The sequence below is a fragment of the Pectinophora gossypiella genome, chromosome 10 (genome assembly GCF_024362695.1).
Source record: "Pectinophora gossypiella chromosome 10, ilPecGoss1.1, whole genome shotgun sequence".
Classification (NCBI taxonomy): domain Eukaryota; kingdom Metazoa; phylum Arthropoda; class Insecta; order Lepidoptera; family Gelechiidae; genus Pectinophora; species Pectinophora gossypiella.
In genome coordinates, this window is record NC_065413.1 from 14811032 (window position 1) to 14839001 (window position 27970).

Below are 27970 nucleotides of genomic sequence, written 5' to 3' on the forward strand. Positions count from 1 at the left end.
ATAAAACCATAGACAATCGCGATAACAATGGAGAAATAGTAGCAAATCAAATATCTCTGTCACGCTTGTTTGATTCTTATTAGAATGGAGGGGGTTAGACAGAGTAGGGTCCAAATTAAAAAAGAAACAGAGTTTCTCTATGATAACTGGCTAAACAATTTCGTTTTACGCATAGTTTATTCACGGTTTGAGAAACAGTTCCCGTGTAATGAACGTTGCCACGCTGCTAGTATTTCGAAATCATCTTTGCGTAATACGGAAAATAAAAGTTTTGTGTGTGAACCTGTGAACAAGTCTGCAATATGTCTGACTATTTAGAAATATTTTTAGATTAGCTTAGTGGCTGTAAATAATTTAAAAGTTCTATTTTAGAGCTATCTATGCCATGGATTACACATGACAAACAATAAAAAGGTAAGTCCGTGGCTCGTTACCTCGTGATATTGGCAAAATGTATTCACTTCTTTCTTCCTCGTACATAATGCTCGACTTTTTTATGTCTCTGTGGCCTTTATCTCGGGTTTTTGTTTTCTTTTGTCCTCTGTTTGTAGGTTGAATGACTTTGTGGAATCGGATGCTGACAAATTTAATAATTTATATTTATATAGCCTTATTTTGTCCGACAGATCGATAAGAAGACGGCTTACAACGAAGTTATGCATTGTTGTTGGCCGTGCGAGAGACTAACGTGTGAATAGTAGATGTGCGTGTCACGGACATTGTGCGGAGCGCTGCGAGGCGCGAGTGTCGGCGTGACGTCGCTGGTGGTAGCGGCGACCGCTGCCTGCGCTGCAGTATAGCTCGCCCAACACGTCCCACCACACAAACATGGATCAGCTGGTGCAGTGCCCCGTGTGCACGCTCTTCCTCCACAATGGGATGTCATTGGAATCCCATCTGGACACACATCCCAAAGATCAAGTTATTAAAGCATTGTGTAATTTATCGAAAAATACCAATTATGGTAGTAGAACACCCACCCCTTCACAATCTGAGAGATCCTACAGAAGTAGGTCTCGAACACCAGCTACAGAAGACAGTAATTTAAAGTGGAATGGATCCCGCAGTGGTGAACATGACCGGTACTGGAGGAGAACACCTAGCAGAACGCCCAGCAGAACTCCCAAAGCTTCCAACTCTTCAAGAGTGACTACACCTGCATCAGATGTGCGCTTAGCAGACATTAGCTTTGAAAATTCTCCTGTGAATAATTCAAATTCATATTCTAGCTCCCAATATCCAATGAAATTAGACAAAACTCAACAAACATTTATGCCCAACTCTGCACTGTCAGATTTTGACCAGCAATATGTGTATTATCCAGATCAACAAGAAGATAGGGAGATTAAATATTCTCGTAGTGCAGAGTATGGCGCCATTGACAGTTCTGTGTTCACCCACAACACGCCTATAGCTCCTGCCGTGAAGCTGCCAGCATCAATGTTACCTGCTGTACCGAGAAAAGGACATGATTTAGTAAAGATACTCCCAAAACCAAATAACTTACTTGTGAAGACGAATATGGGGGGTGTGCAATACTTAGCTCCAGGAGTTAAGCCTATGCATGTCATGGTTCCTACAACACCAACATTTGTTCAAAAGAATGTCCAGAATAACATGATCATGACTAGCAACTTACCAACATCCCAAATGCTTGACAATAAAGCTGTAGGTTCACCACTGCCCACTAGTCAGTTCAATCAAATCAGTTCTGGGGCTTTCACACCTGGTACAACAGTAGTAACTCAGAACTCACAGATAATTTACCGTGAAATGGTACACAACATTGATGGCAAGCCTTTTATATCTAGTATGCCTGCTATCCTGGGTGGACATGAGAATGTTACCAATGTAGCACAGACTAGCTCCTTGTATCAGAATGTAATGGTTGTTGACCAATTTGGCAACACGTCATGTATGTATACATCGCCTCAACAGCTCATTCCCAACAATGTGCCTCCTGTATCCAATGCTCAGGTTGAGAAAACTGAGCCTAATACGCCAAGTGACTTTAACAAGACTCTTATCATTGAAGTAGGTCCTATTGTACCTCCTGAGCCAGTTAGTGCCTGTGAGGCTTCAGTTAGCAAAGTACCCACTTCAACACAATCAGACACTCCAAGAGGCAGTAAACATGAAAAGATTGCAGAGAAGCTTGAAAGAATTGATACTCCAGGATCTAGTAAAGGTCTCAAAATTCTTAGCAACATCAAAGTGGAAGTACCTGTGCAACATCACAAAAATATGCTCAATACAATTTTGGATCTCACTGGGCCTAATGACTCTGATTACCAGGAAAGACCCCTATCACCAGAGAAGATACTGCCTGATCTGGATGATAACCATCACAGCATATCAAATGACAGCATCCAACTGTCCACTCCTAACTCTAGTGCCGACAGCCTAGTTTCACACTCATTCTCTGTGATTAAGAATGTAGGAAATCCACCATCATATAAAGAAGCTACAAAGTCTGGTGATAGCAAGATTGACAGTGAGTTCTCAGATAGTTGTCCAGTACCTGATCTAATATGTAATGAGAAACCTTCAATTTCACCATGTAGTGAACTGTCAGAGCATGGAGAGAATTCAAGGGATAATATTTCAATATCTCCCAAGCCAGAATCAAAGCATGGTCCGCACAGTAGTAGCCACCCAATTCCAATCAATAATAAAGAACATGAAACTAAATTTGAACAGAAACCTAGAGCGAAGGTGTACAACAACCCTTTGAGGCTGAACAACATTTACGTAAAGAAGAATAAGAAGGTTTTGCAGATAAAGAATGCAAAGACAGCTACTACTAGCAGTGCATCTAAATGTGTCACTAGTGATCCTGCACCTTCGTCATCACTTTCTAAGGCACCTGAGAACTTTACCATGAACAAATTACATCAGGAGAATAGAGAAAAGACTTTGCAGACTGTGTCAATTGAGAAGATTAAAGACAGTGATGACCAGAATGAATTTGACGCTGATACTGAGGAGCAATCAATGGACATTGAGCCTGTGGCTCCTTCTACTTTGACAGCTAGCCAGTTCGCGACCAGCGTCGATATCGTGCAAGTCAAGGAGGAGATTAATACAAGTAATGAGAGCGCGTTTAGTAACGAAGCGGGTTCTTCTGATCGCCACCTCACGCCATTAGAAACTCTCCGCCCGATCAATGTTATTACGTACGGGAATATGCCTCCAGGAGATTTCGATGATGAGTCAAATCACAGAGAACTTCTCGACTTAGAGGCAGCGTCGAAGAATAAGCAGTTTGTAAATATGATGAATGAGAATTACTTTGGGGATAATATTTATGCGGATTACTTTACGCCGGATAGGGTGGAGTCGTTCGATGACAGGGAGCCGCCGCACCATACGACGGAGAAGGAAGGGATGTATATTTGGGGAGAGCCTTCTCAGAAGGGGAATGCGGGCGAGTTTGTTCTGCCGAATTTTATTCATGAGAGCTATAAGATAGCGGAGAGTAACTATTCGGAGATGGAGGGGAATGATGGGTGCGAGAGGGACAGCAAGGCGGACGTGCTGAGTGAGGGAAGGAGCGAGGGCGAGCCTCCGTTGAACATCTGCGCGGACGAGAGGATGCCGCCGCGCGGGGAGCTCAGCGGGCAGGAGAGCAATGGGGATATGGAATCGCCTTGGAATGGGGTAAGTCTAATCAATCACTTTACTACCACGCCTACTAGAGGCGATTCAAACAGTCTGCGAGGCACTTTTGTTAATCTGCGTTTTTAGACGACCAGGACAAGAAGGTAGCATTGGTTTGAGCTGCCAATATTCCCTTAAGTTCAATATCATATAATAAATAATAATACTACGTATAGAACGGTAACTCCCCGCCCCGCACTAATTCGTGTCGGCCGCTGAGCTAGATTTACCTCACCCCCTCTGGCTCCTACTTTAGTCTAAGTGATCGTACGCCGTTAAGGCTGTAAGTAAGGGACAGCGCGCGCGGATTGTCTGTCTCGCTTGCACTTACCTGGTAAGGCAGACGGTAAGAATGAGAACATAGTGTGGAAGTGTCCAGAGTGTGCCAACAAACAGATTACAAGAAAAACTAAAGTAACAATAGTAGTTACTTCTTCATCCCCCTAGCGTTATCCCGTTTCTCACAGGGTCCGCTTACCTAACCTGAAGATTTGACAGGCCCGGTTTCTTTACAGAAGGGAAAACCAGCCCAATACAGGTTAGGTTAGGTCACATACCTCAGAAAATGCATTTCTCGGGAATGTGGGTTCCCTCACGATGGTTTCCTTCAATAGTAGTTACTTCTTAGGATAACAAATTGTTACGTGTTTATATTACGCCGTCTAAATACTAGGCCTTCCGTTAAACATTGATACCTTTGCTTTGTGAGTAATACAATTGAATAAGGTTAATATTCTTATTAGATATCGTTCATACTACTCTGTCGTCTACTACGGTGCAAGCACGTCGCTCCGTACGTAGCCTGGTCGTGTTTCCATTATACTTCCTATTAATATATCTGAAAAATGTCGTAAAATTATGCAGTGTTTACGTACTCAGGTTGATTTTTTTGACGTGACTTAGATTTGCCGCAGATGGCATTAACTACTTGGCCGGACAAACCGGTACAAAAAATAAGGCATAAGGCTCAAAGATTCCCAATTATGTGGGAACCTCAGCTCAGCGTTTGACAAGATTACATTTGCCAAACAGATTAATCGACTCTAGTGGCGCCGAATAAGCGCTGAATGAGGGAAATCGTCGACCACGCCGGCGGGGTTAGGAGTGTAAAGGTTATATTGTATCATCATTGCATCCAAAACCAGATTTCGCGTTCAGTGCTTGACTGATGTGAGCGCTGTACTGCGCCTAGGGTAATAATAATGGCCCCGATTCCTGCAGACACCTCCTAATTTTATTTTAAGCTATACCTGTCATTTTCTTATCCGCCGAAAAGGAAAGGGACGGATGATTGTCAACAAGTTAATTTTAAAATGAGTAAATAACCCGTGCGAATAAAATAGGCATCTCGCTGGTATGGGATCCGTTTGACGTGCTGTCTACTTAATTCTGTCGGGTTATTGGCCGATGTAAAATTTTTAGATGGTTGTTTTAGATTTTTGCTTAAAATTGACGTGTATTCTATAAATTTTATCCCTGTCGATTACCCGTCTCTTTCTTTTTCAACGGATAAGAAAATGACAGGTATAACTTAAAATAAACTTAGATGGCGTCTGCAGGAATTAGCACCAATATGTTCTTTAATTCATTCAAACATCACAGGGTCCATATTTTGACATAGAAAAAAACATCAATGGATGTATCGTCGATGTTTAAGTGTAACAGATAAGCTCAGTGAGGTGTGCGTAATTCACCTTTAGATGGAGGTTCCTCTGACTCCCCTTGGGATATTGTCGTGAGCTTATGTTTGAGTGTATTTCAGATGTACCCGGACGTGCCGCCAGCGGAGCCCTACGACCTGATGGCGCGCGAGAGCTGGGTCTCGGATGGCTCCGACGTCGACGCCAGCGAAAAGAGGGAGACCCTGTAAGTATGACCTTTCTTACCTGACGGCGACCAAAGGAGGATTGTGATATTAGAAGTTTCGATTGCGAAAACCTGATGATCTGAAAGCCCGACCACCTGCGGCAATCACCTATAATAAGCTAGTTTCCTATTAGTCAAATCAATTACTTTTTACTAAACGTCAAAACATGAAAAGCACAGAATGACGTCATAGAAAAACATTGATAAAATGTCGGACTTATTATTGCGTTTTCTTGATTATAATTCGTAAATAATTTAAATAGAAAAAAGAAAAAGTTTTGTATTCGTATTAGATCTGTCTTTATTTAGTAATCATAATTTCAAAATTTATCTTGAACCTAGTACACGACCCAATTACGTAGGCGGTGTGCTGACGTGCCCACAATGGGCGTACGTTCTCGCGTAAAATTGGCTATACGAGCCCTCACTGAGCAGACTTTCCAATATCCTGGATTACAACTGTCAATGAGTCCACCATCTGCACATGCTTAATGCACTCCTTGCATCAGCACCAGAGTGTGATCTGTTTGTGAGTGAGTGGACGTATGTGTGTCGCGAGTGTCTGAGGTTATGCGAGATGATGAATGATGTGTGAAAATTAAATGTTTTTATATTGTTTAAACTTAAGTTTCATATGTTTTTTATTATACTGTTTATATTTAAAGTTTCACGGCGCATTGGCGTTTCTGCACTGTAAAGTCGCGAAATGTAAATAAATAAATAAATCTGCTGTCGCTGTAGTCGAAATCGACTGTGAAACATCATAATTAAAACACATAATACAGGGTTCTTACCGCGTTAATCAGGAATATGAGACTCCCGATATTTCAACACTGTTGCAAGTGCCATGATCACGGGACGACTGATGAAATTGGACTGGAATAGGTAGACCCATAAAAAATCCATAATATCGGGAGTGTCATATCCCTGATTAACGCGTTAAGATCCCGGTATTATGTGTTTGGTAGAGTATTTAATAGCCAGGAGATGGTTCAGCTCATGATTCTGAGTTGATATCATTCATATATCAGTGGATTTTTTCCAATTTTCCATCGGAAAACTCATGAAAGTGTTTAGTGTTTTTTAAATTATTTTCAGTTACATACTTTTGTGATAACACCCTTTATAAATGTGAGTATGTTCTATTTGTGTGCAATAAAGTATATTTGATTGCGTTTGAAAACGGCGTTTTCAATGACCCAAAGCCGTTGTTGAATTTTTGATGTACTCAAGAAACAATTGAACGCGATAACTTGCCGAAAAAAAACAAATTTATAAAGGTTTTAGGCGATACGGCGCACCACCTATCACGTTGACCTAACAGAAAGCTCGGTGAAACGTGGGTACTCAGTTCATCTTTCTATAGATGTACCTCTGACTAGCCCAATTACTTTGTTTTTTTTTAGATATGGAAATATACCCGTGTAGATACTGGCGAGGGGTGGGTGTATAATTGTATCATCATCAGCCCATTAACGTCCCCACTGCTGGGGCACGGGCCTTTCCAATGGATGGATAGGGAGAACGGGCCTTAAACCATCACGCGGGCCCAGTGCGGATTGATGGTTATTAATGACTGCTAATGCAGCCGGGACCAACGGCTTAACGTGCCTTCCGAAGCACGAAGGAGCTTGAGATGAAAACTTTTTTTTGTGGTCACCCATCCTATGACCGGCCATTGCGAAAGTTGCTTAACTACAACAATCGCAGACCGAGCGCGTTTACCGCTGCGCCACCGAGCTCCTCAATTATAATTGTATAACACTGTACATCTCTGGAAAAGAGAACCATATTGAAGACTATAGAGAACCGGAGAGGAAATATGATTGGCCACCTGATACGACAGCAGGCATACCCCAGCAGTGGGGATGTTAATGGGCTGGTGATGATGAGGTTGGAATCAGCACAGGCCTTCCACCATCCCCCTCAGTATTCGTTACGATGTCACTAACGACCTGTATGCCATCTAGGTATCGGATAGGATCTACACTAAGGTCCCTACACTCTTTTTTTTGACGTGTCTATTGTAGATTTGCCGCAGATGGCATTAACTACTTGGCCGGACAAATGGGGAGCGCTGAAGGCTCTCACCCGGTACAACGTTTAAGACAACAGGCCTGAGGGTGCCCAGTTGGGCGCGAACCTCGCCTCAACGCGTCGTCTGAGAGGAAAAATATTTGAAAGAATTAATCGACCCTAGTGGGTCGATAGCGATAAGCGCTGATCGGAGCCTACACTCTTAAATTAGTAATGATTTGTATCTTACTATATTTCGCCAATTGCGTGTCAATTTAACCAACCACAATAACGATTTTGGACGTGACTTGTGTCTTTGATGGGTTATTCCTAAATACCCAATTCGAATCACATAAAATATACGTAACTTTTTGTAGCCGTTTACCACAATGCAACGTATTCAAAGGGCAAGGACACAGAATCCGAGCAACTTGTTCACAAAGCAAGAGTTGTATAGGTAATTATTTCGACATCTGTGTCATTCGAAAAATATTCGCACACAAGTGAAAGTTATTTGACTGAGCCATTTTTACATAACATGATTATTTCTCGTGTCTTCTATCTTGTGGGTTGTGAGGTGGACTACCAACCTCGTCAACCCTGGTGTCAGGGTTATTATTGAGCCGCCAAAGGCCCCTAACATGGCTCGTGTAACGACTACTTACTTAAATCAGTCAGTAGTAACCGGGACCAACGGCTTAACGTGGCTTCCCAAGCACGGATCAAACTACTATCGGACAATCTGGTGATCAGCCAGTAATGTCCTAACCAAACTAGGGACTACAAAGTATTTTGTGATATGTCCCCACCGGGAATCGAACGCTCGACCACGGAAGACGTTAATAATTTCTCGTGTAAAAAAAAATTAGGTTTCACGACGTTAAGTTAGTATGCAACACAAAGTATGGTTCGGTACCAGACTTGCACCAATGAGTTATTAATTTATCTTAAGTGCAGTTTTCACTAACTCAGTTGGCTCATTATAGACGGCGATACGGTTCACCAACCTATCACGTTGGTCTAACAGAAAGCTCTGTGAGGTGTGGGTCCATAGTTCATCTTGCGATGGATGTGCCTTTGACTGTCGGACTTATTATTACGTTTTTCTTGTTTAAAATTTTATAAATAAGTTAAATAGAAAAAATTTAATATTTTCGTCAGTTTAAAATCTGTCTTTATTTAGCAATCAGAATTTCATAATTTATCTACTAATACTAATTTATTTATCATTTTCTTTTTATTTATTTGACTTACAATACCCATTTGCGTCTGTATTTATTCCATAATATCACAAATCGTCGTGAGGTTACTAACTGACGTATCTGCAATTTTTAGCGAATGTGATTTGCACCTTTTTCACTGTCAATAAGACAAATTATCTTAGCAGTAAATTGCAGATAACATAACATAACAAATACTTTATTGCACAAACAGGAAAAAAACAAAATACAAAACAAAAGAGAAATAGAATGAGTACAAAACGATACAGATACGTCAGTTTGCAAAGTCAACCACGAAATCTTACCAATGCCCTTAACCCCACTGATTTACCACTATCGTAGATACAGCGCTTGATACAAAAATGCGGCGAAAACTTGGCGCTTGTTTAGCTATACATTCGTACACAGCGGTATATACATTCAATAAAGTCTTGTCAAATTAACAAAGAACGCATCGTCTTATTACGTATATTAGTACTTGGTACTTTGTACGCGGTCGGGTTATACTGCGACTCGGATTGACCGGGAGTACTTGTTTTAGTGTATTTTAAACTAAAATAATAATTTTGGAGGGTTTTACTGCGAAAATTAAAATGTTTATACTATGATAACATGCACAATGTCATTATTTATTAGAAATATGATGTCCCATCCTTCTTTTTTCGCTTTGAGATTCTATTTTTGCAAGTTTTTATCACGCACTTGTTGCCAGTTCGAAGCCTAATCGCGCACTGAGCGAAAGTACTGTCAACGTCGCTATATTAGCAGTAACTTTGCGTCCCTGTTTTCGGGCGCTGATGTTCAATCTACGGTAGTAGCAAATCTATGCGTTAACTCTTTCAGGGACGAGGAAATGCAATTCTCAAAAGGCAGAGACGAAGACTTACAATACCCGAAGAGTTCAGAAGCGATGCCTTACCCGAAACGGGATGATGACATCCAGTTCCCGAAGGCCCGTTTACATACATGCACGCAATGTGGGGCTAAGTACCCTACTTTGAAGGAGCTTCGGGGTCATAAGGCATTGATGCACGCTCTGCCTACGAGTTCCGGTACCAAGACCAGCTACAGTCGCATGGTGACTGCCCGGACTATCAAGAAAGAAGAGAAAACTGATGATAACATCCTGGGAGGTGAGTGAATTATGTTCTTCCTTTGTGTCGCTGGATTATCGTATACTTTGGGAGTCCGACTTGCTGTCATTAAGAAATCTTATATCCAGCCTCCGGAGTTTCGGAAAACGAAATATACAGTTCGATGGGAAATCCTTTCACGGTTAAAATCAGATATTCATTTTGTGAGGAAACTTTTAGTTTTAGTTATTGCAGGTTTGTAAACCCCAGCCAAAAATCTTCTATCGCGTGGGTTGTGAGGTAGATAACCATCACCCTGGTGTCAGGGTTGTTCGACTCGGGTCGTGTCGGATGCCGCGCCGCGTCCGACTCGCCTCTAAATTATTTTAAGAGATATTAAATAATCGTTAGTAATTTATAAAATACTTATCTGAAAACTGTCAAGTAGCCAAATCATTATTTTGTTTTTTTGTAGCGGCTGACTCGCCAATCTCTAAAGTTGCAGGCAACCTGATGATGGACAACAAGGAGGCGCTGGCGTCGACGATGCTGACGGTGTACGAGGCCATGGCTGAGGCCAAGCCCAGGATTGAGACCCTCATCAAGCAGGAGACCAAGCGGAGGAGGAAGGACTACGTTTGTCCTACTTGCAAGGTAAAGGAAATAAGGGAGATGGGCCTTCTGTCACTGTGGTCCCACAGGCTTGCTTCTCAAACGTGGAGCGCAGGTTCGAAACCCGGTACATACCGGACTTAAAAAAATAATTCAAAATTATTTGTAATATAAAAATAATTAAATAATTATAATTACATAATTAATTAATTAATTATTATCTTATTTATTTATTTTTTATTTATTTATTTTTATTTATTTTAAATTTATTTATTTATTATATTTTATTATTATTGTGCGTTTTTTTTAATTATTATTATTATTTTTTTTAATTATTTGTTTATTTGCACCAATGTGTTATTAATTTATTATAAAAAATAGTTTTCACTAACACAGTTGGCTCGACCATTATATACGGCGATACAGCTTTTCACCGATCACGTTGGTCTAACAGAAAGCTCGGTGAGGCGTGGGTTAAGTACCCACAGTTCATCTTGCGATGGATGTACCTCTGACTACCCCAATTGGGATACAGTCGTGAGCTTATGGTATGGGCCTTCTTACATCAGCCTGTATCTCGTTTAGGAGAAGGATAATTCCAAAATCGATCTAAAACTCCCGTTAGGCGTAATTAGTTTCTAACTCGAACATGAGCTTGAGCAGACATGGAGTATTAATGACAGTGCTGCCAACGTTACCAAAAAATATTAATGTGAAAAACGTTCTAATTAAAAATATGAACATTCCACTAGGCTGTATATGCAATTATGTTTTTGATCTGCAAAAAAATATATTGGTCTTTGGTATTAAAAAATACATTTGTCACCTAATAATCTAGACACTTCAAATTTTTGACAGTGAGGCTCATCGTGTTTTTGATGTTATTCAGTTTTTAACTTAAATCGTATTTTTGAAGAATGTTTTATTGTATCTTAGATCAAGACGATAAATCCAGTATTCATAATGATTAAATTATCTACGGTAGGATTCTCTTCATATCTTAACATGGCTTTTGTCTCATCTTTCGGTTTAATCTTATTCATTTCTCCAGACCATCGGCATAAATCTCATTCTTGCCGTGTGCTCTTGGGATCACGATCTGGAGATCCGGGTTCGATTCCCGATACCCTGCCGAGAATCTGTCTTTGAGACCACCATGTTAGGACATTGCAGATTGTATCACTTAATTGTTTTTATTGAATTATATCTGTATTTCTCTACTATTATTATTGCTTTTTTTTATTATTCTTCTCAAACTGTTGCACCATTTGTAAATGTTACTTCTTTTATTCATAAGAATTACTGGTTTCCCAAGATCTAGCCTGCGCTAGACCTAGTTGGGAACATCTCCTCACAAAATTTTCTGAGAAAAAAAAATATATATTTTTATTTTTTATGACTGTAACCCGGTGCTCCGCCCCCTAGTTATTGTATTTTCTGAGAAAATAAATATATTTTTGTGAGCAGATGTTCCCAACTAGGCCTAGCCTGCATCTTGGCAAACCAGTAATACTTATGAATAAAAAAAATAAGTAACAGTTACAAATGCCGCAATAGTTTGCCTTGTGGAACAAATATTTTCTCAGAAAATAAATACACTTTTATTTTTTATGACTGTAACCCGGTGCTCCGCCCCCAGGTGGACCAGGTGACGGAGGCGGCGTTCCACATGCACCTGAAGCTGCACCCGCTGGAGTGCCTCACCTGCGGCAAGTGCTTCTATCGCCGCGCCAACCTCGCGCTCCACGTCAAGACGCACTTCGGCATCAAGAACTACAGGTTAGTACAGCTGTTACCAAACTTTAAAGGAAGCATCTACCATGGTATAAGAAGACCTCCGGGCCTAAAACCGTAAGCACGCGACTCTTTCTCGCCGCGACAGAGATCATCTGTCTCTTTCTGTGCAGTACTGTGAGAGAGGGACGGGTGACGTACGCCGAGGCGAGAAAGACTCGCGCGCTTAGGTAAGATAGCTGCTAAGCCCGCAGGTATACTCAATCCTATGTCATTAAATTGGTATCTCCAAGGACGTAAATTTTATTATTGAAAATTAAGTGAATTACTGATTGAATGTATTTAATTACTATTACTTGTCACATAAATAAAAATCATTAAAACTGTAAGTAAATATTTTACTAAAAGTTCAAAATTTCCTTGCAAAGTAAATATATTGTACATTGATTGTGAGTAATTTATTTTTTACGAAATGGGAACGTAGGGTAGGATGACGTCAGCTGGGCTAACCTTGTAATGTTAGCTGTCACATTTGAGCATACCTAGTTTTCTTACACCATAGCATCTACAACAATCTTTTTATTTAATGGAACCCCATATCACATAATCACAAATCAAATATATTGGTGCTGACTCCAGTTCGCACCAACTAATTTTATTTTAAGTCATACCTGTCATTTTCTTATCCGCCGAAAAGGAAAGGGACGGGCAATCGACAGGCATAAATTTTATGGAATATAAGTCAAATTTTAATTGCGGAGCTCGGTGGCGCAGCGGTAAACGCGCTCGGTCTGCGATTGTTGAAGTTAAGTAACTTACGCAAGGGCCTGTCATAGGATGGGTGACCACAAAAGAAAAAAAAAGTTTTCATCTCGAGCTCCTCCGTGCTTCGGAAGGCACGTTAAGCCGTTGGTCCCGGCTGCATTAGCAGTCGTTAATAACCATCAATCCGCACTGGGTCCGCGTGGTGGTTTAATGCTCGATTTCCCTATCCATACATAGGGAAGGCCCGTGCCCCAGCAGTGGGGACGTTAATAGGCAGATGACGAAGTCAATTTTAGGCAGAAGTTTAAAAAAAACATTCCAAAATAACCCGTCAGAATGTATGATGAAACTTAGGGTGACGACGGACCGGCCTGTCGCCTATAACAAATGTCGATCATAATGTTGGATATTAAGGGATTTTTCTTTTGGATGTAACTTAGTGTAGATTTGTCGCATTTGGAGTTGCCTACGTGGCCGGTATTGGGTGTGCGTCCCTGGTGTGAAATATAAGTAAAAACACATGCTTGATATGAATGGACTGTACTAATTAAATTTTACAAAAGGTGGAAAATGCAACACCCATCGCCATGATTTTCAAAGGGTAGAAGAAAGATTAGAATGCGGTGTTGCCATATTATAAAATAAATTTTAGTGTGTACTACACAATTGGGTAGTATCCCATATCTCTCTATTTAAGAGCTGCGCTCTTGTCGGTGGAGTAATCGCCATTCCTCTCTTCTTCCCGCCAAAACCTTCACCTCCCGATACGACACGACCTGCACCTTCTCTTTTATTTGTTTCATAAATGTTATCCTAGGTCTACCCCTTCCTCTCTTCCCTTCAATTTTTCCTTCTATAATGTTTGTTATAAATGAATCGTGACGTAACAGGTGGCCAATCATATTTCCTCTCCGATTCTCTATAGTCTTCAATATGGTTCTCTTTTCTTCAACTCTTTCCAGCACTTTTTCATTTGACACCATTTCAGTCCAGCTTATACCCTCCATTCTTCGCCAACACCACATCTCAAACGCTTCCAATCTCTCTCTGTCTCTCTGTGTCATAGTCCACGTTTCACTTCCATAGAGTGCAATGCTCCAAATATATGATTTAATAAACCGTTTCCTTATTTTTAATGATATGTTTTTGGTTTTCAAAATGTATTTTTTCCTGTTAAATGTTTCCTATGTGAAAGATAAATTATGAAGTTCTGATTTACTAAATAAAGACATGTACAAAACTATAAGAGTTTTAACCAATAATCACGTTTTTCTATGACGTCACAGTGTACTTAGTCATACAAATTCCATAGTATTTTCGTGTTATGTTTAGTAAAAAGTAAGGGATTGGATTACTTTGGTGTTTTCAGGGTACCGAACTGAGCATAGAACCCCACTAGCCACAAGTTGGTAGTGTGACTAGGGATCGTCGATCCAACGGTGTTATGTTGGAAGTTGTATATATGCGTCTTGCTGTGAACTTCGATATCGCGTTTCACGACTGCTTGAAGATTGCATTATTGAAAGTGGCGCCATCTGTTGCATGTGGGCGGAACTAGCTGGCCAACTAGTTGGGTCCGCCACAAGCCTGTTGTTTGAAGGCTGTTATTAATAAAAGTATGTGAATTCCAGGTGCGAGATTTGCGAGAAGCGGTTCGTGACGCGACAGAAGCTCCGCGAGCACCAGAACACGCACTCGGGCCGCGCGCCCGTCAAGTGCACGCACTGCGAGCAGACCTTCCGCCGGTACTCCAACATGGTGCAGCACAGGTACTGTTGGAGCATCACAACAGTAGGGGGATACAAAGGGGGACTAAAAAGGCCACATCAAAGACTCATATGTCATATGACTCATATGTCATATGACATATGAGCCATGTCAGGGGCCTTTGGCGGCTCAATAATAACCCTGACACCAGGGTTGATGAGGTCGGTAATTCACCTCACAACCCACACGTAACGACTACTTACTTACATCAGTAAGTAGTAACCGGGACCAGCGGCTTCACGTGCCTTCCGAAGCACGGATCATCTTACTTTCGGACAATCAGGTGATCAGCCTAACCTAACCTAACCAGGGATCACAACGTTGGAATCGTAACGAAAACTTTGAGCGATGACTCATACCATGATTGTGAGTTGATATCAAGTGGAATTTTCCATCGCAAAGGTATGGTATGGAATCATTTTATTATTATTTCATAATTAATGTACCTAATGATTGACATTTAAATCATCAATTTTATTTTATTTTACTATTTGCATGTAGACCAAATGTTAAATGCTGACAATCTGCAAACTGTAATACCATTTTTATAGCGAATAAATGATTATGAATTATGGAACTGAAAATAATTAAAAAAAAAACAAAAAAAAATCTTGAATTTTCCGACAGGAAATTCCATTTGTTATGAACTCTGAATCATGGTTTGAATCATCCCCCTCTTCGTTACGGTGCCACTAACAACCTGTTTTATTTGTTTTTAAATAAATAAATAAATTAAATTCTTTATTCAAGTTACTAGGACTCATAATTTGTTAATAACAAAACTTATATACTAGGTTAGTAGAACAAGGAAATATAATTAAATACGGGAGAGTACTTTGACCCGGTTAAAGAGTATTGTGAATATCTTTCCAGGGACAGACATCACTACCTCAAGAAGCTGAAAGTCCGCGATTTCGTGTGCCACTGCGGCGCCGTGTTCCACTCGAAGGCCAAGCTGCTCTGGCACAAGGAGACACACGACGAGAAGCCCAAGTCCTGCCAGTACTGCAGCGAGAAGTTCGTGCATTCGTCCTCCCTCACCAGACACGTCAGGCGGACGCACAACGAATACTACGTCCCAGACAAGAATAAGGGCAAAGTGGAAAATGTTACGTGTCCCGTTTGTAAACAGGTTAGTATGATTTAGTCACTGTAATCCAGGGGGGGTGGTTCCCCAAACGGTGTAGGGCGGGGTTTGGGGGGCACACGGGGCGCGGCGGCAGGGGGGGGGGGTTCCCAAACGGGGTGGGGCGGGGTTCCCAAACGGTGTAGGGCGGGGTTTGGGGGGGCACATGGGGCGCGGCGGCAGGGGGGGGTTCCCAAACGGGGTGGGGCGGGGTTTGGGGGGCATACCAGACTTGCACCTATGTGTTATTCATTTATCTTAAGCGCAGTTTTCGCGAACACACTTGGCTCGACCAAAAAGAAATGAAAAAAAAAAAAGCAACCATTGTAGACGACACGGCTCACCACTTACCACGTTGGTCTAACAGACACCTTGGTATGTACGAACTGTCCTTTCTTTAAAATATCGTGACTTTACCAGTGATTTGTGTCTTATTGACAATTGTAAAAGGTGCAAATAAGTTTCGGCAAAAATTGCAGATACGTCAGTACGCGACATTAGCGACGATATCTACGCCTTTTTTTTTGTTGACCGTCATACTACGGCGCATTGGCGCCTCTGCACTGTAAAGTCGTGAAATGTAAATAAATAAATAATAAATACTACGTGGTTCCAGGTGTACCTCCGTACGAACCTGCGCGCGCACCTGCTGACCCACAGCGGCAAGCGTCCCTACGTGTGCATCATCTGCAACAAGTCCTTCACCACCAAGTGGAACCTCAAGCTGCACCGCTGGACCCACATGAGCCGCTCCGCCAAGCCGTTCAAGTGCTCCCTCTGCAAGGGCGCGTTCATCCGCCACACCGAGTACATCTCCCACATGAACTCGCACAAGTCTGTCCGCCCCTACACTTGCAACTACTGCGGCTGCCAGTTTATAAGGAAATACAACTGCCAAAGGCACGTCAGAGAACACGAGATGGAGAAGAAGTACGTTTGCAAGGTGCCAGAGTGCGGTAAGTCGTTCCATAGGAGTTACTATCTGTCCGAGCACATGAAGGTGCACAGCGGGGCGCGGCCGTTTTCGTGTTCCATTTGTGGGAAGACTTCGAGTAATAAGCCGAATCATAATAAACATTTGAAGATCCACCACGCCCGCGAGCCTATCGCCACGGAGGCGTAAGCGGCCACCACTGCTAAGCGGTTCTGTGTCGTGAGTACTTGCTCACATTACACTTGATTTGACGGTAGGGATCGATTTCAAAAAAAGATTCCGTTTATTCCTTTTTTAATCATTTTTTTACTTTTTAAACAATGATGTTCCGAATTCGACCTAGTAATTAATCGAGTTTGGATTTGGAACTAAATTCAGCCAGTATTTTTATTAGAAGTTGTTTTTTGTTTCGTTTTACTATTGGATTCTGTGCAAATTTGCCAATAACAAGTATTTTTACAATTTTGAATTTGGAATTTATGTTCATGACTTTTCATTCTTGCCGCGAGCTATTGTTTTTTGATAGTTCTTTTTCATCATTAACTTACTCGTACAGTTATGAGCAATGTCATGTACCCACTTTAGAACCATGTCGCACTAACATATTTGTCACTTAGTAAGACTTACAGTTCCATTTGTCAAAGAAGTTAATGTGACATGGTACCAAAGTTTAAACATGAATTCTCGTGACCGTACTTCCTGTGGTGGTTTATGCGAAGATGTACTTAGACTTGCAACAATTACTCACGACACTACACTTATAATGTTGGGAGCAGCGCCCTCTATCGTGTAAATAATTAGTTAAATTGTGAATCGACGTGTAAATACGGACCAAGTGTGTACATTGGATAGGTAAAGCATTTTACAGTTAATAACAAATTCTGTGCTATCATTCGACACCTTTTGTTATTGAGACAAACACATAGACAGACAAATATGACATCATAGTAATAAAACATAACCAATGATCGGACATTCAGGCGCTAAACCTAGCTCATTGTTCTTTATTCTATGACTGTACCTAGATTTGCACCTACTTTGTATTAAGACGGGTCGTTTTATGTGGTAACCTGGTTAGGTTACCCTATCGCCCGTGTATGGCTGAACGTATACTGTTTCATTTTCTTATAAAAAAAATAAATCATAAAAAACAGCCATAACCATCTATAGAACTGTCCTCGCCCCGTTTGTTCAGGGTCCGCTAACCTTTTTTGTAACGAAGGGGAAATCCTCATGGATACCTCGCCACCCGGGGGAGCGACGAGGTTATGTCGGACTCCTACCGACTAAAACCCCTCCGACGGCCCTCTGCTGTGCATGTCGGAAAGCTCCGGGTTCTCTGTCGAACACACCGGTGCTCCCCTCGCACTGGCTTTCATTAAAGCGCGTCCCGGGGTAGATCCCCACCCCTACGCCATCCCAGTTTTACGGCGATGCGAGGCCATGTCGCATTGCCGTCCCTCCCGGAGATCGTGTGTTGAGTGGTTCGGGCCCCCGCCCTTACCACTCACGATCCCCAGTGTCCCCTTTCAGTCGCCTCTTACGACAGGCAGGGAGTATCGTAGCCCTATTCTTACGCCCGGAACTACAGGGCGGAGGGTCCGCTAACCTAATCTAACCTAACCTGTACATTTGATAGGTCCGGTTTTTTATATAAGCGACTGCCTGGCTGGCGTTCTGACCCGAAGGGAAAACAACCCAATTGCAGATTAGGTCACGTACTTCCGAAATCAATTTTCCTTACGATGTTTTCACAGTTGAGCACATGATGATCATTGGTTTAATTACAAAAACCACAAAGTCATAAATATCTTTATGTAGCAGGTAACATGGTTACACTTTGAACAGTTACAATTTAAATATCATTCCAATAAAATTTCTGACAAGCGGTGTCGGGTGATAGCAAGTGTAACATATAAATAACATTAGTCAAATTAATAGACTTACGTTTGAGTGTCTAGTACACATGACATGAAATAAATTTAAAGGATTTTGACTGTTTTTGGTCCTTGATAGCAGCTGCATGATAGGCGCTAGTCGCGCGCGATAAGTATACCCATCAGAACTGGCGGCACGCCCCGCGCGACACGACATATACCTATAACTGTACTCGATTAATATAGGCAGTATGTTAGGGCAGTTGTACAGTCATGAGTAATATAATGTACCCACTTTAGGACTCTGTCGCACTAATATTTATTTGACATTTAGTGAGACTTACAGTTCAATTTGTCAAAAGAGTTAAATGTGACATGGTACCAAAGTGTATACATATTAATGCTCGTGACCGTACTATGCTTTTTGCAGTGCCCTGGTCGAGTTCATAGTATGTTCCCTGTGTATTCACTATTCTTCAAACTAGAGTGAATAGGCGCATAAGTAAGCGTGTAACACTGTAAGCTGCTTCTTCACTTACAGTCAGGTGAGACTGTGGTCAAACGCATAGTGATAATAAAAGTCTTCTATGTGGGTAAATTGTACAGTTCATTGCCAGTGGCGGCCCTAGCAAAATATTTAGGCGGTGTCCTCAAAGTGGCACCCCTCAGCCCCAAACATAAAAAATACAAAAAAAAAAAAACAACAAAATACATACAAAATTTTTCGATTACTTTACGGCCAACGAAAATTACCCATTTATTTTTTTTAAATGTTTACGGCCACCCCGTATGAGATTTCAAAAAAAAAAAAAACAAAATTAAAATTTATTTATTTATTTATAAAAAAGGTACACCAACAAAAAAAAATAAAAATTAAATTAAATTAAAATTATATAAATTATAAAATAAAATACAATTAAATAACCTCACCTCCGTATGTGTAGCTGCACCCAATGACGCAGCATCGGTGGGTTACGTAGATAGCGGGCGTTAGGAAAGTGTTCACTTTTCTTGTCGCGCACGACTCGCGCCTGTCATGCTAAGCAGAAGCACGAGTGGAATCCTTTAAAATTGTTTCAACATTTAAGAAATGGGAATTTCGGTGTGGGTACCCCGCTATGCAATACTTTTTTTGCTACTTATTTTATTTGTGACACTGTTTCTGTCATTGTTGCTTAGAAGGATTGGAAAAATATTTAATATAACTGTCACTTCTAGCGAAGGGATCTTACATGTCAATGTTTTATCAGCGAGATTCTATACAATGTTTAAATGTTTCCTAGAAATTTCTTGTAAAACACACAAAATGCTTCTTTTAAGTGACTATGACAAAAAGGTGCATTAAACTTTAGCTCATTAAAAAGTTCTTACTCGTGTATGAACAGTTATGTAAATAGTCTTATATTTAGATTTAATTTTATTTATTTTTAATTCTTATTGTTATGACTTGACAATTAAACTGCAGTTTTTAAATGGAAATATTGGGCTCATTATCATTATTAAAACCATGGTATAAGAAAACCAGGTGTGCTCAAAAGTGACAGCTAAAATTTCAAGGTTAGCCCAGCTGATGTCATCCCACCCTGTGTTGCCATTTCGTAAAAAAAATATTTACTTTGCAAGGAAATTTTGAACTTTTAGTAAAAGATTTATTTACAGTTTTAATTATTTTTATATATGTGACTAGTAATTAAATACATTAGTCAGTAATTCACTTAATTTTCTATAACAAAATTTACGTCCTTGGAATGTTGGAGATACCAATTTAATGGTAACACAGTGGTAACACTTACGTCATCAAAGGGCTAGCAAAGGCGACTTGTCATAGGATTGAGCATACCTGGTTTTCTTATGCCATGCATTAAAATTACATAAATAATTAACGTAATATTAGAATGGTTCTAAAAAGTAATCGGTATTTATGCTTAATTCGTAAACTGGACGTTGGTGTACGTTCGTGTCAGGGTTGGTGAGGTCGGTCGTTGACCTCACAACACCAATAAATAAGAATGTACATTTGATACTTATTGCCGTCTGTAGGGCTCTAATATTTCCAGAACTAACTAAATACAATAGATGTTTCTTCATTCTATACACATGCCTACTCGTCCCACAATGTGTTCAATTAAAAAAAACTTAATTTTCTAGTTAGACGATTTCAACATGTCTTTATGTATGTATGGGGATGGGTTTTGGGTCCTGAGTGACAGTGATGGCAATAGTCTGGGAAGGTAATGTCACTACCGTGTAAAACATAACATAATGAATGACATCTTTTGTCTCTTTCGTACTAAGCCGTACACGCTTAAGAGTCATATTTTTCGTCTCTTTCTCTTAATCCAACCGAAAAAGAATCCTTGGGTCACATCTCATACGTAAGTGCGAACGAGACACAGTCCGCGCATGCTCTCCCTTACTCCAAGCTTACGGCTATTTCGGCTAAAGTGAGACCCAGAAGGGGTGAGGTCTGCGCCCGGTACGAATTGGGGCGGGGCGGAAAGTTACCATTCTATACGTAGTATTATTCTTTATTCGTGATGATGACCGCTCAAGATTCATTCCCCTACTAAATTCCAAAACTAATTAGTAATAAAAAGCACAATTTTCTTATTATTCATCAAATACGTGGCATTATACGAGTAGGTTGCGTGTTCATTAAGTAAATATTACCCAAGTCAAATTGTGTACTGTGTAAGTTTTTGTTTGTTATATAATTATCTATAACTAAGCAATGTGCAATGAAGCAATATGGTATATTGTAGCTCGTCAGTTTTAAAAAGAACAATCACTGGCTTTTTTTTAATGCCAAACAAAAATTGGCAACTTTATAGTATCCTGACTAAGATCAGGGCGGTTAGAAAGGCCACATCGAAGCAATTCATCAAAAAAAAGCAATATTGCAATTTGACATTTGCGCATATAAAATGTGCGCAATGAAAACAAATGTCAAACAGCATTATTGCTTTTTCTGGATGAATTGTTTAGATGTGGCCATTTTAACTCCCCCAGAACGTGCATAATCCATACAAAAATCTCATTCTTACAGTGCGCCGCGCGCTACCCATCACTCCTTAGGGCTATATGAGACCCAGCCGGGCTAAGTTCGGCCCCCGATCGATCATCAACTCCCTAGAGTTATCCCGTTTTTCACAGGGTCCGCTTACCTAACCTGAAAATTTGACAGGACCGGTTTTTTACAGAAACGACTGCCTGTCTAACCTTCCAATCCGCGAAGGGAAAACCAGCCCAATACAGGTTAGGTCACATACCTCCGAAAATACATTTCTCGGGAATGTGGTTCCCTCACGATGTTTTCCTTCAAGTCGGCGCCGGAACAACATAAGTCATTAAAGTTATCATTTTTTTTATTTCCGAGGACGGTTGTCTTTAAATACCATTATGACTTTACATGATCGATATTTTAGCCAATGAATGTTCGTTTTAAAAGGAAATTCCACTTTTTATTGTTGACTTTGGGCACAGGCACATGTTTCATAATTAGGTATTTGACCGGGTCAAAGATAAATTATAAAATACTAATCTAGAAATAGAAGCCAGTCTAAGATGGTCAAAGATCAGTCTCATTTTATTTTTCGACTTATTTTCGAATATTATTTAGGACTTAAATAATGAGTACGACGTTTATTGATGACGTCAAAGGATAGTATTTCCATACAAACTCCATAGAAAATTATCGTTTTGTCGCTTTCTTTTTATCGAATTATAGTATACATTATACCCTATTTAACATAACATGATTAGAGTGACGATCTCTCGACTCTTTCTATCCGGCTAAGTAGTAAATGTTATTTGCGGCAAATCTACAATAAATCACGTCAAACGTCTTCTATCGTGTGGGTTGTGAGGTGGATTACCAACCTCATCAATCCTTGTGTCAGGTTTATTACTGAGCCACCAAAGGCCCCTGACATGGCTCATGTAACGACTACATACTTAAATCAGTAAGAAGTAACCGGGATCAAAAGCACATCGCAAAAGTCTCTTTCGTTTTGAGCTGCCTTTAGCGAGTTGGAAAGCGACATATCTCTTTCGCACCAGACGATGTACTATATTTCTGTCCTGCTTTCTCTCTAATCATGCTACGTGAAATAGAGTGTAGAAATAAGACTATTGACCGCTAATACATAATGAGAGCCTTTTGCTATCTCCATTTGCCCACCAAGTAGTGACTGTCGGAGGCCTACAAGAAGTCTTGTCAATAACATAACCCTTTATTTGCTGTCGGGTGTTTAAAGGCCATAGATTGTGTCCTTCTTATATACAGGGATATTTTGAGTTTTCAAGCGTAAATATAATCTCAGGGCGGTTTCGCACTATTCTGATTGTTATCAGATCTGACTCCGTGAAATGACGGATTCGAAGTGGTCAGAGAACTATTCATATGGTAGCTTAAATACATTCGATTCGATATTCGTCATCTGATATCCGCCATCCGATATACAAAATCCGGAACCCATCATCTGACTTCTCTAATTTTTTCTCCATATCCGTTATTACCGAACTCGCACCGGATAACTCCCATAGGACGTACGCTTTTTACACAATTATGAAATTAACCTGGTTAAAATTCTAGGTGCCTTTGCCCATTTGAAACAAATCAACAAAGTCAATGTAAGACCAAGAATAACCTAATAGCTATATTTGTTCAGTGTCAATGTAAAACATTAATGTAATATTATACCTATTGAAATACGCTGAGTAACATTAAATGCACACTAACACCCGTATTCTAAGATCCTAACTCGAACTTTCCTCGACCCGTCCTCAGTTGACGCAACCTTAAGGAAGACATCGAACTCAGTTCAAAATCGGTATTCTGAAATGGCGCCTCAATCTTACTTCCAGTTTATTCCAGGCATGACGTCATTAATTTCGTATTATTTAGATTGAAGTCATCATCTTCCTAGTATCTCATCCAGTTTTTCACAGGGCCCGCTTACCTCACCTGAAGATTAGACAGGTCCGGTTTTTACAGAAGCGACACTGCATGGCAGACCTTCCAACCTGCGAAAGGAAAACCAGCCAAATACAGGGGGGTTAAAATGGCCACATCAAAGTAATTCATCTAAGATAGCAATATTGCTATTTGACATTTGTTTGCATCGCGCACTTAATTTTATATGCACAAATGTCAAATTGCAATATTGGTTTGTTAGATGAATTGCTTTGAAGTGGCCTTTTTAACCCCCCAGGTTAGGTTACATGTTATTTGATTAAATGACAACTTAAATTACTAAACCACCACACACACCACTGCCTTATTTTTCCCTAAAAAAGTAGAATGGAAAATGCTGCACCGACAAGAGCGTGGCTCTTAAATTGATGATGATGAAATTACTAAAATGCTTAGCTGAGGCTGAGTCGAGTGGAAGTAGTTTCGAGTAACTTAGAATACGAGTGTCTGAGGCGGTTCTGGAGGCGTTCCGGCGATTAAATTTTATGTAATGCCTGAAGATACAAAAACCTTATTCTTACCGTGTGCCGGTGCATGCGAGCGAGACAGGTGCTTCCTTGCTCCTTAACGGGTTACGTCTTAAATAGAATAAAGTGAGGAGATGAGGTTAATCAAGTTTGCTCCGAACTCGTATTGATACGGGGCAGAGTGTCCCTTCTATTTCATCATCATCATCTACCTAGCGTTATCTCGTTTCCACAGGGTCCGCTTACCTAACCTAAAAAGATTACAGGCCCGGTTTTTTACAGAAGCGACTGCCTGTCTGACCTTCCAACCTGCGACGGAAAACCAGCCCAATACAGGTTAGGTCATTTAACTCCAAAACACACTTCTCAGTAATGTGGGTGTCCCATCTATCTATTTACGTTCTATAGATTCTAATCTAATAGATTTTATACAAAAAAATATTCCCGAGTCGAAACCGAAACGCTACCGGCACCGTCTTGTATCTGTTGAGCTTGAATGATATGAAACTATATGCTATCAATAGCCCTGATTCCCGCCGACGCCTCCTAATTTTGCTTTAACTTATACCTATAATTTTCTTATCCGCCGATTAATGAATGTATAAATGAATAACTGGAGCGAATTATATTGACATTTCGGTGATATGGAACCCATTTGACGTGGGCTATCAACTTAATTCTCTAGGGTTATTGTGCAATGTGAAATGAGAGAGTTGTTTTCTGCCTAAAATTGACGTGTTTCAGAAATTTTATGCCTATGGATTACCTGTCCCTTTCCCTTTCGGCGGATAAGAAAATGACAGGTAAAATAATTTAAAATAGAAGTAGACGGGGTCTACTAGAAACTGCGCCATTATGAAACTGTATAACGAGTTTCTATACATTATATTTTTTTTATAATATACGTAGGTTAAATTTGACAGACAGACGTTTTTATAAGGCATCATAATAGTGTATAACATACTACTTAGTTGAATAGAAACCTTCCATTTAAACGCCTTGTGATATATAAGCTTACGCGTCGTAAAATTTAAGCAATAACTTGTACAAATATTATTGTCATGTATATGATTATGTCATTAGTCATGTCATGTATAATGAGATATGTCATTTTGAATTTAGCCTATATTAACCCACTGTTGGGCATATGTAATGCAGCCGGGCTAACATGCGCAAAGTAATAACAATATTTTGTCACGGTCATTTTATATTTTGACAATGTAATGTCGTATTGTCGACTGGTGCTAACATGGCAAACCAAAAAATCATGTCGTTCTGTCAAAATACCGCAACGTGATATATTGTCGATGAACGCTAACATTCCACCATATTTTTATCAGATTGTGGAGTTTTGACACATCTACGTCATATGTCCATACTGTCACTTTTTATCTTTAATCGTTGTAATTTTATCACGTTGCGCATGTCAGAAGGGCAGTTGACAGCGGTAATTAGCATGAAGTCAGAAAAAAGATTTCGTTATAATTGTTGCCAGTAATAATAATAGAATCGATGTTAGCGATTTGAAAGAGGATGAATCTCAGACAAAAGTCAAAAGAAATTGTAAAACGCTGTAAAAATGCTATATTAATTTTGTAATTTAAATGGCAAATAATTTTCCTGTCACGTTTGACTGGGATGACTCAGATTTGACTCAGATAGCGCTCTATGCCGATATTCGCGCCCACTTGGGCAGCCTCAAGCCTGTTTATTAATTTGTCCGGTGAAGTAGCGAATACCATCTGAGGCAAAGTATAAAAAGTCATTCTTACAAAAAACAATCGGGCAGGATTTCATGTTTTAACCCTTTCACGGACGCAATGTTTAGGTGATGTCTCAATCCGATGTCATATCGAGAAAGTGTTAAATGGTAAGCTTGGGGTGGTAAACAGCACGAAATGTCTTTAAAAACTAGAATATGTTTAGCGCCTTTTTCACCGAGAGATTTCGTATAAATTACCGACATACGAAAGTATAATTAAAGGTCCCTGGCCATGCATATTCGTAGACAGAGCAGGGGGCTTATAAAGGCCACATCGAAGCAATTCATCTAAAAAGCAATATGGCAATTTTCATTTGCGCATATAAAAGTAAGTGCGCAATGCTAACAACTGTCAAATAGCAATCTAGATACGCGGTCGCGTGTCAAGCCAAGTTCAAGAAACAGAACTGGCGAGCCGCACCGTGTGTAACCATTTGGGGCCACTTTTGACCCCCTCATAAATCAAAAACTATTTCACATAATATTGCTTTTTTAGATAAATTGCTTTGACGTGGCATTTTTAACCCCCCAGAACGCTTCCATTTGCCTTTACATTGACGGAAGAGGCAAACATTGAAGGTTAGCCATACATTGGACGCCTACCATTAACTGTCATTGCGATCCATTTAATGATACCAGCGCGAAGTGTCAACAAGAACAAGCGAAAAGGTTACACGAAGCTTTTTGCTATCTCTTTTGAGCAGGGTTGATCAAACGCCTGCTTAGCTTTCATTAGTTGATGGTTGCTTGGTTGATGTCAGTTTTGGTGAGATAAACATTTTTTTGAGCCATGTTAGGGCGGCTCAATAATAACCCTGACACCAGGGTTGATGGGGTTGATACTCCACCTCACAACCTACACGATAGAAGAACATTTTTTTATTTTATTTTAGCAGATATAAAACAGCCATCCTTTGTCCTCGCTTAAAAAAAATAAGATGACATAATTACGTTACTGACAATACTCGCAACATTTTTCGCAGAGTGACCAAACAGAAGACATACAAGAAATTAAGAATATTGAAATTTTCAACTGTCAAATGAACCCAAACTTAATTTCCCTCAGCCAGAACTGACTCTACCATGTCACCTTCCTTTACCGCCTCAGTACGTACTGTACCTGAAATTAAAATAAAAGCAATAATATTTAGTTAGGTATGACTTGCAACATTTGTCTGTCAAATTGATCTAATTATTGTCTTCGTCGTACTATCAAAACTTACAAATTATGCATATTTTTGTAACAAATTAGTATATGGGTGTTTATGGATATGTTATTTACAAATATTCTTGGTCGCTTATTATATGATTTTTTGTTGGAAATATGAAATGAATCACACCAGCTGTGTTCATAAAATTCTTATTTTAGTGCACGAGTCAGTTGGTTTTACGCGATTTTTGACGATATTTTTGTTGTCTGTATTTTCCGATCTGTCACTGCGCATTTAGCGGTTAAACCTGCGTCGGCCAGTAACAAATTAGTATTTAAAAAAATCATACAATTTACGTCAAATGGAAAATATTTAAAGTTGATTGATTAAAATACCACCTGACTCGCGCACTATTTTTTTCTTTGTATTTTTTACACATAAAACAATGATCTCGTTATTTTTTTAACACAAGAAAACATTTTCAGTTTATTATTATTAATATACATTTAAGTAGCTATAACGTAACCCTATGGTTATTAGAAGAATTGGTTATTTATTCTACCTTAAGTTTTCGTAGTTTAAAGATAAATGTTTTCTTGTATTACATGAGCAAATTGCTGAAATACGGCGTGACTTTTTCACATGTCATTTTCGGTTTTGGATTCTGGCTTTTTGGGTCAGGTTATTTTTATAGTTTTTTCAAATGTTGCCATCTACCTTAAGATAGACATATTCAGGTAACTTAAGCTTGTGTAATACAGGAAGGCAGTACTTGTAAATATGAAATCGAATAGTTTTATTTTGTAACTCGTGGGTCTTACAGTTCAGCGGGGTCACTGGACTGAACCGTTTGTGTCTGCAATAAATTACTTTAAGAAGTTACTTTTGGGTTTTTATTGTCAAGTTCCTGCCACAGAGTTCACTCAGTAATAGACCGATGAGGATGTTTTGGCGCGTAGCTAAAA

General features: G+C 39.9%; 2 protein-coding genes across 3 annotated transcripts in view; one reads left to right on the forward strand and one right to left on the reverse strand.

Annotated features, from left to right (window-relative positions):
- The first annotated feature begins 276 nt into the window (after nucleotides 1-276).
- Nucleotides 277-27887, forward strand: LOC126369927 (uncharacterized). 2 transcript variants are annotated; one of them, XM_050014521.1, is made up of 9 exons: nucleotides 277-414; nucleotides 627-3660; nucleotides 5423-5526; nucleotides 9606-9895; nucleotides 10335-10489; nucleotides 12087-12226; nucleotides 14578-14715; nucleotides 15587-15845; nucleotides 16456-27887. In XM_050014521.1, the coding sequence occupies exons 2-9, from the start codon at nucleotides 829-831 to the stop codon at nucleotides 16960-16962; spliced, it is 4425 nt and encodes a 1474-aa protein (XP_049870478.1). In that variant the 5' UTR covers nucleotides 277-414; nucleotides 627-828; the 3' UTR covers nucleotides 16963-27887. The 2 variants fall into 2 exon arrangements, with proteins under 2 accessions (XP_049870478.1, XP_049870479.1); XM_050014522.1 differs by having other exon boundaries at nucleotides 10341-10489.
- The window catches only part of LOC126369987 (phosphopantothenate--cysteine ligase), an 86771-nt gene continuing 80438 nt past the window's right edge, over nucleotides 21638-27970 (reverse strand). The window contains exon 8 of the transcript XR_007566788.1: nucleotides 21638-21650. The gene's annotated coding sequence lies outside the window, so the exon portion shown is untranslated. The remainder of the gene's footprint in view (nucleotides 21651-27970) is intronic.

Coding starts and splice junctions, on each gene's coding strand:
- LOC126369927 (XM_050014521.1), top strand. CDS start 829: ATGGATCAGCTGGTGCAGTGCCCCGTGTGCACGCTCTTCCTCCACAAT. Junction 5,527..9,605: donor AGCGAAAAGAGGGAGACCCT/GTAAGTATGACC, acceptor TAACTCTTTCAG/GGACGAGGAAATGCAATTCT. Junction 14,716..15,586: donor TCCAACATGGTGCAGCACAG/GTACTGTTGGAG, acceptor ATATCTTTCCAG/GGACAGACATCACTACCTCA.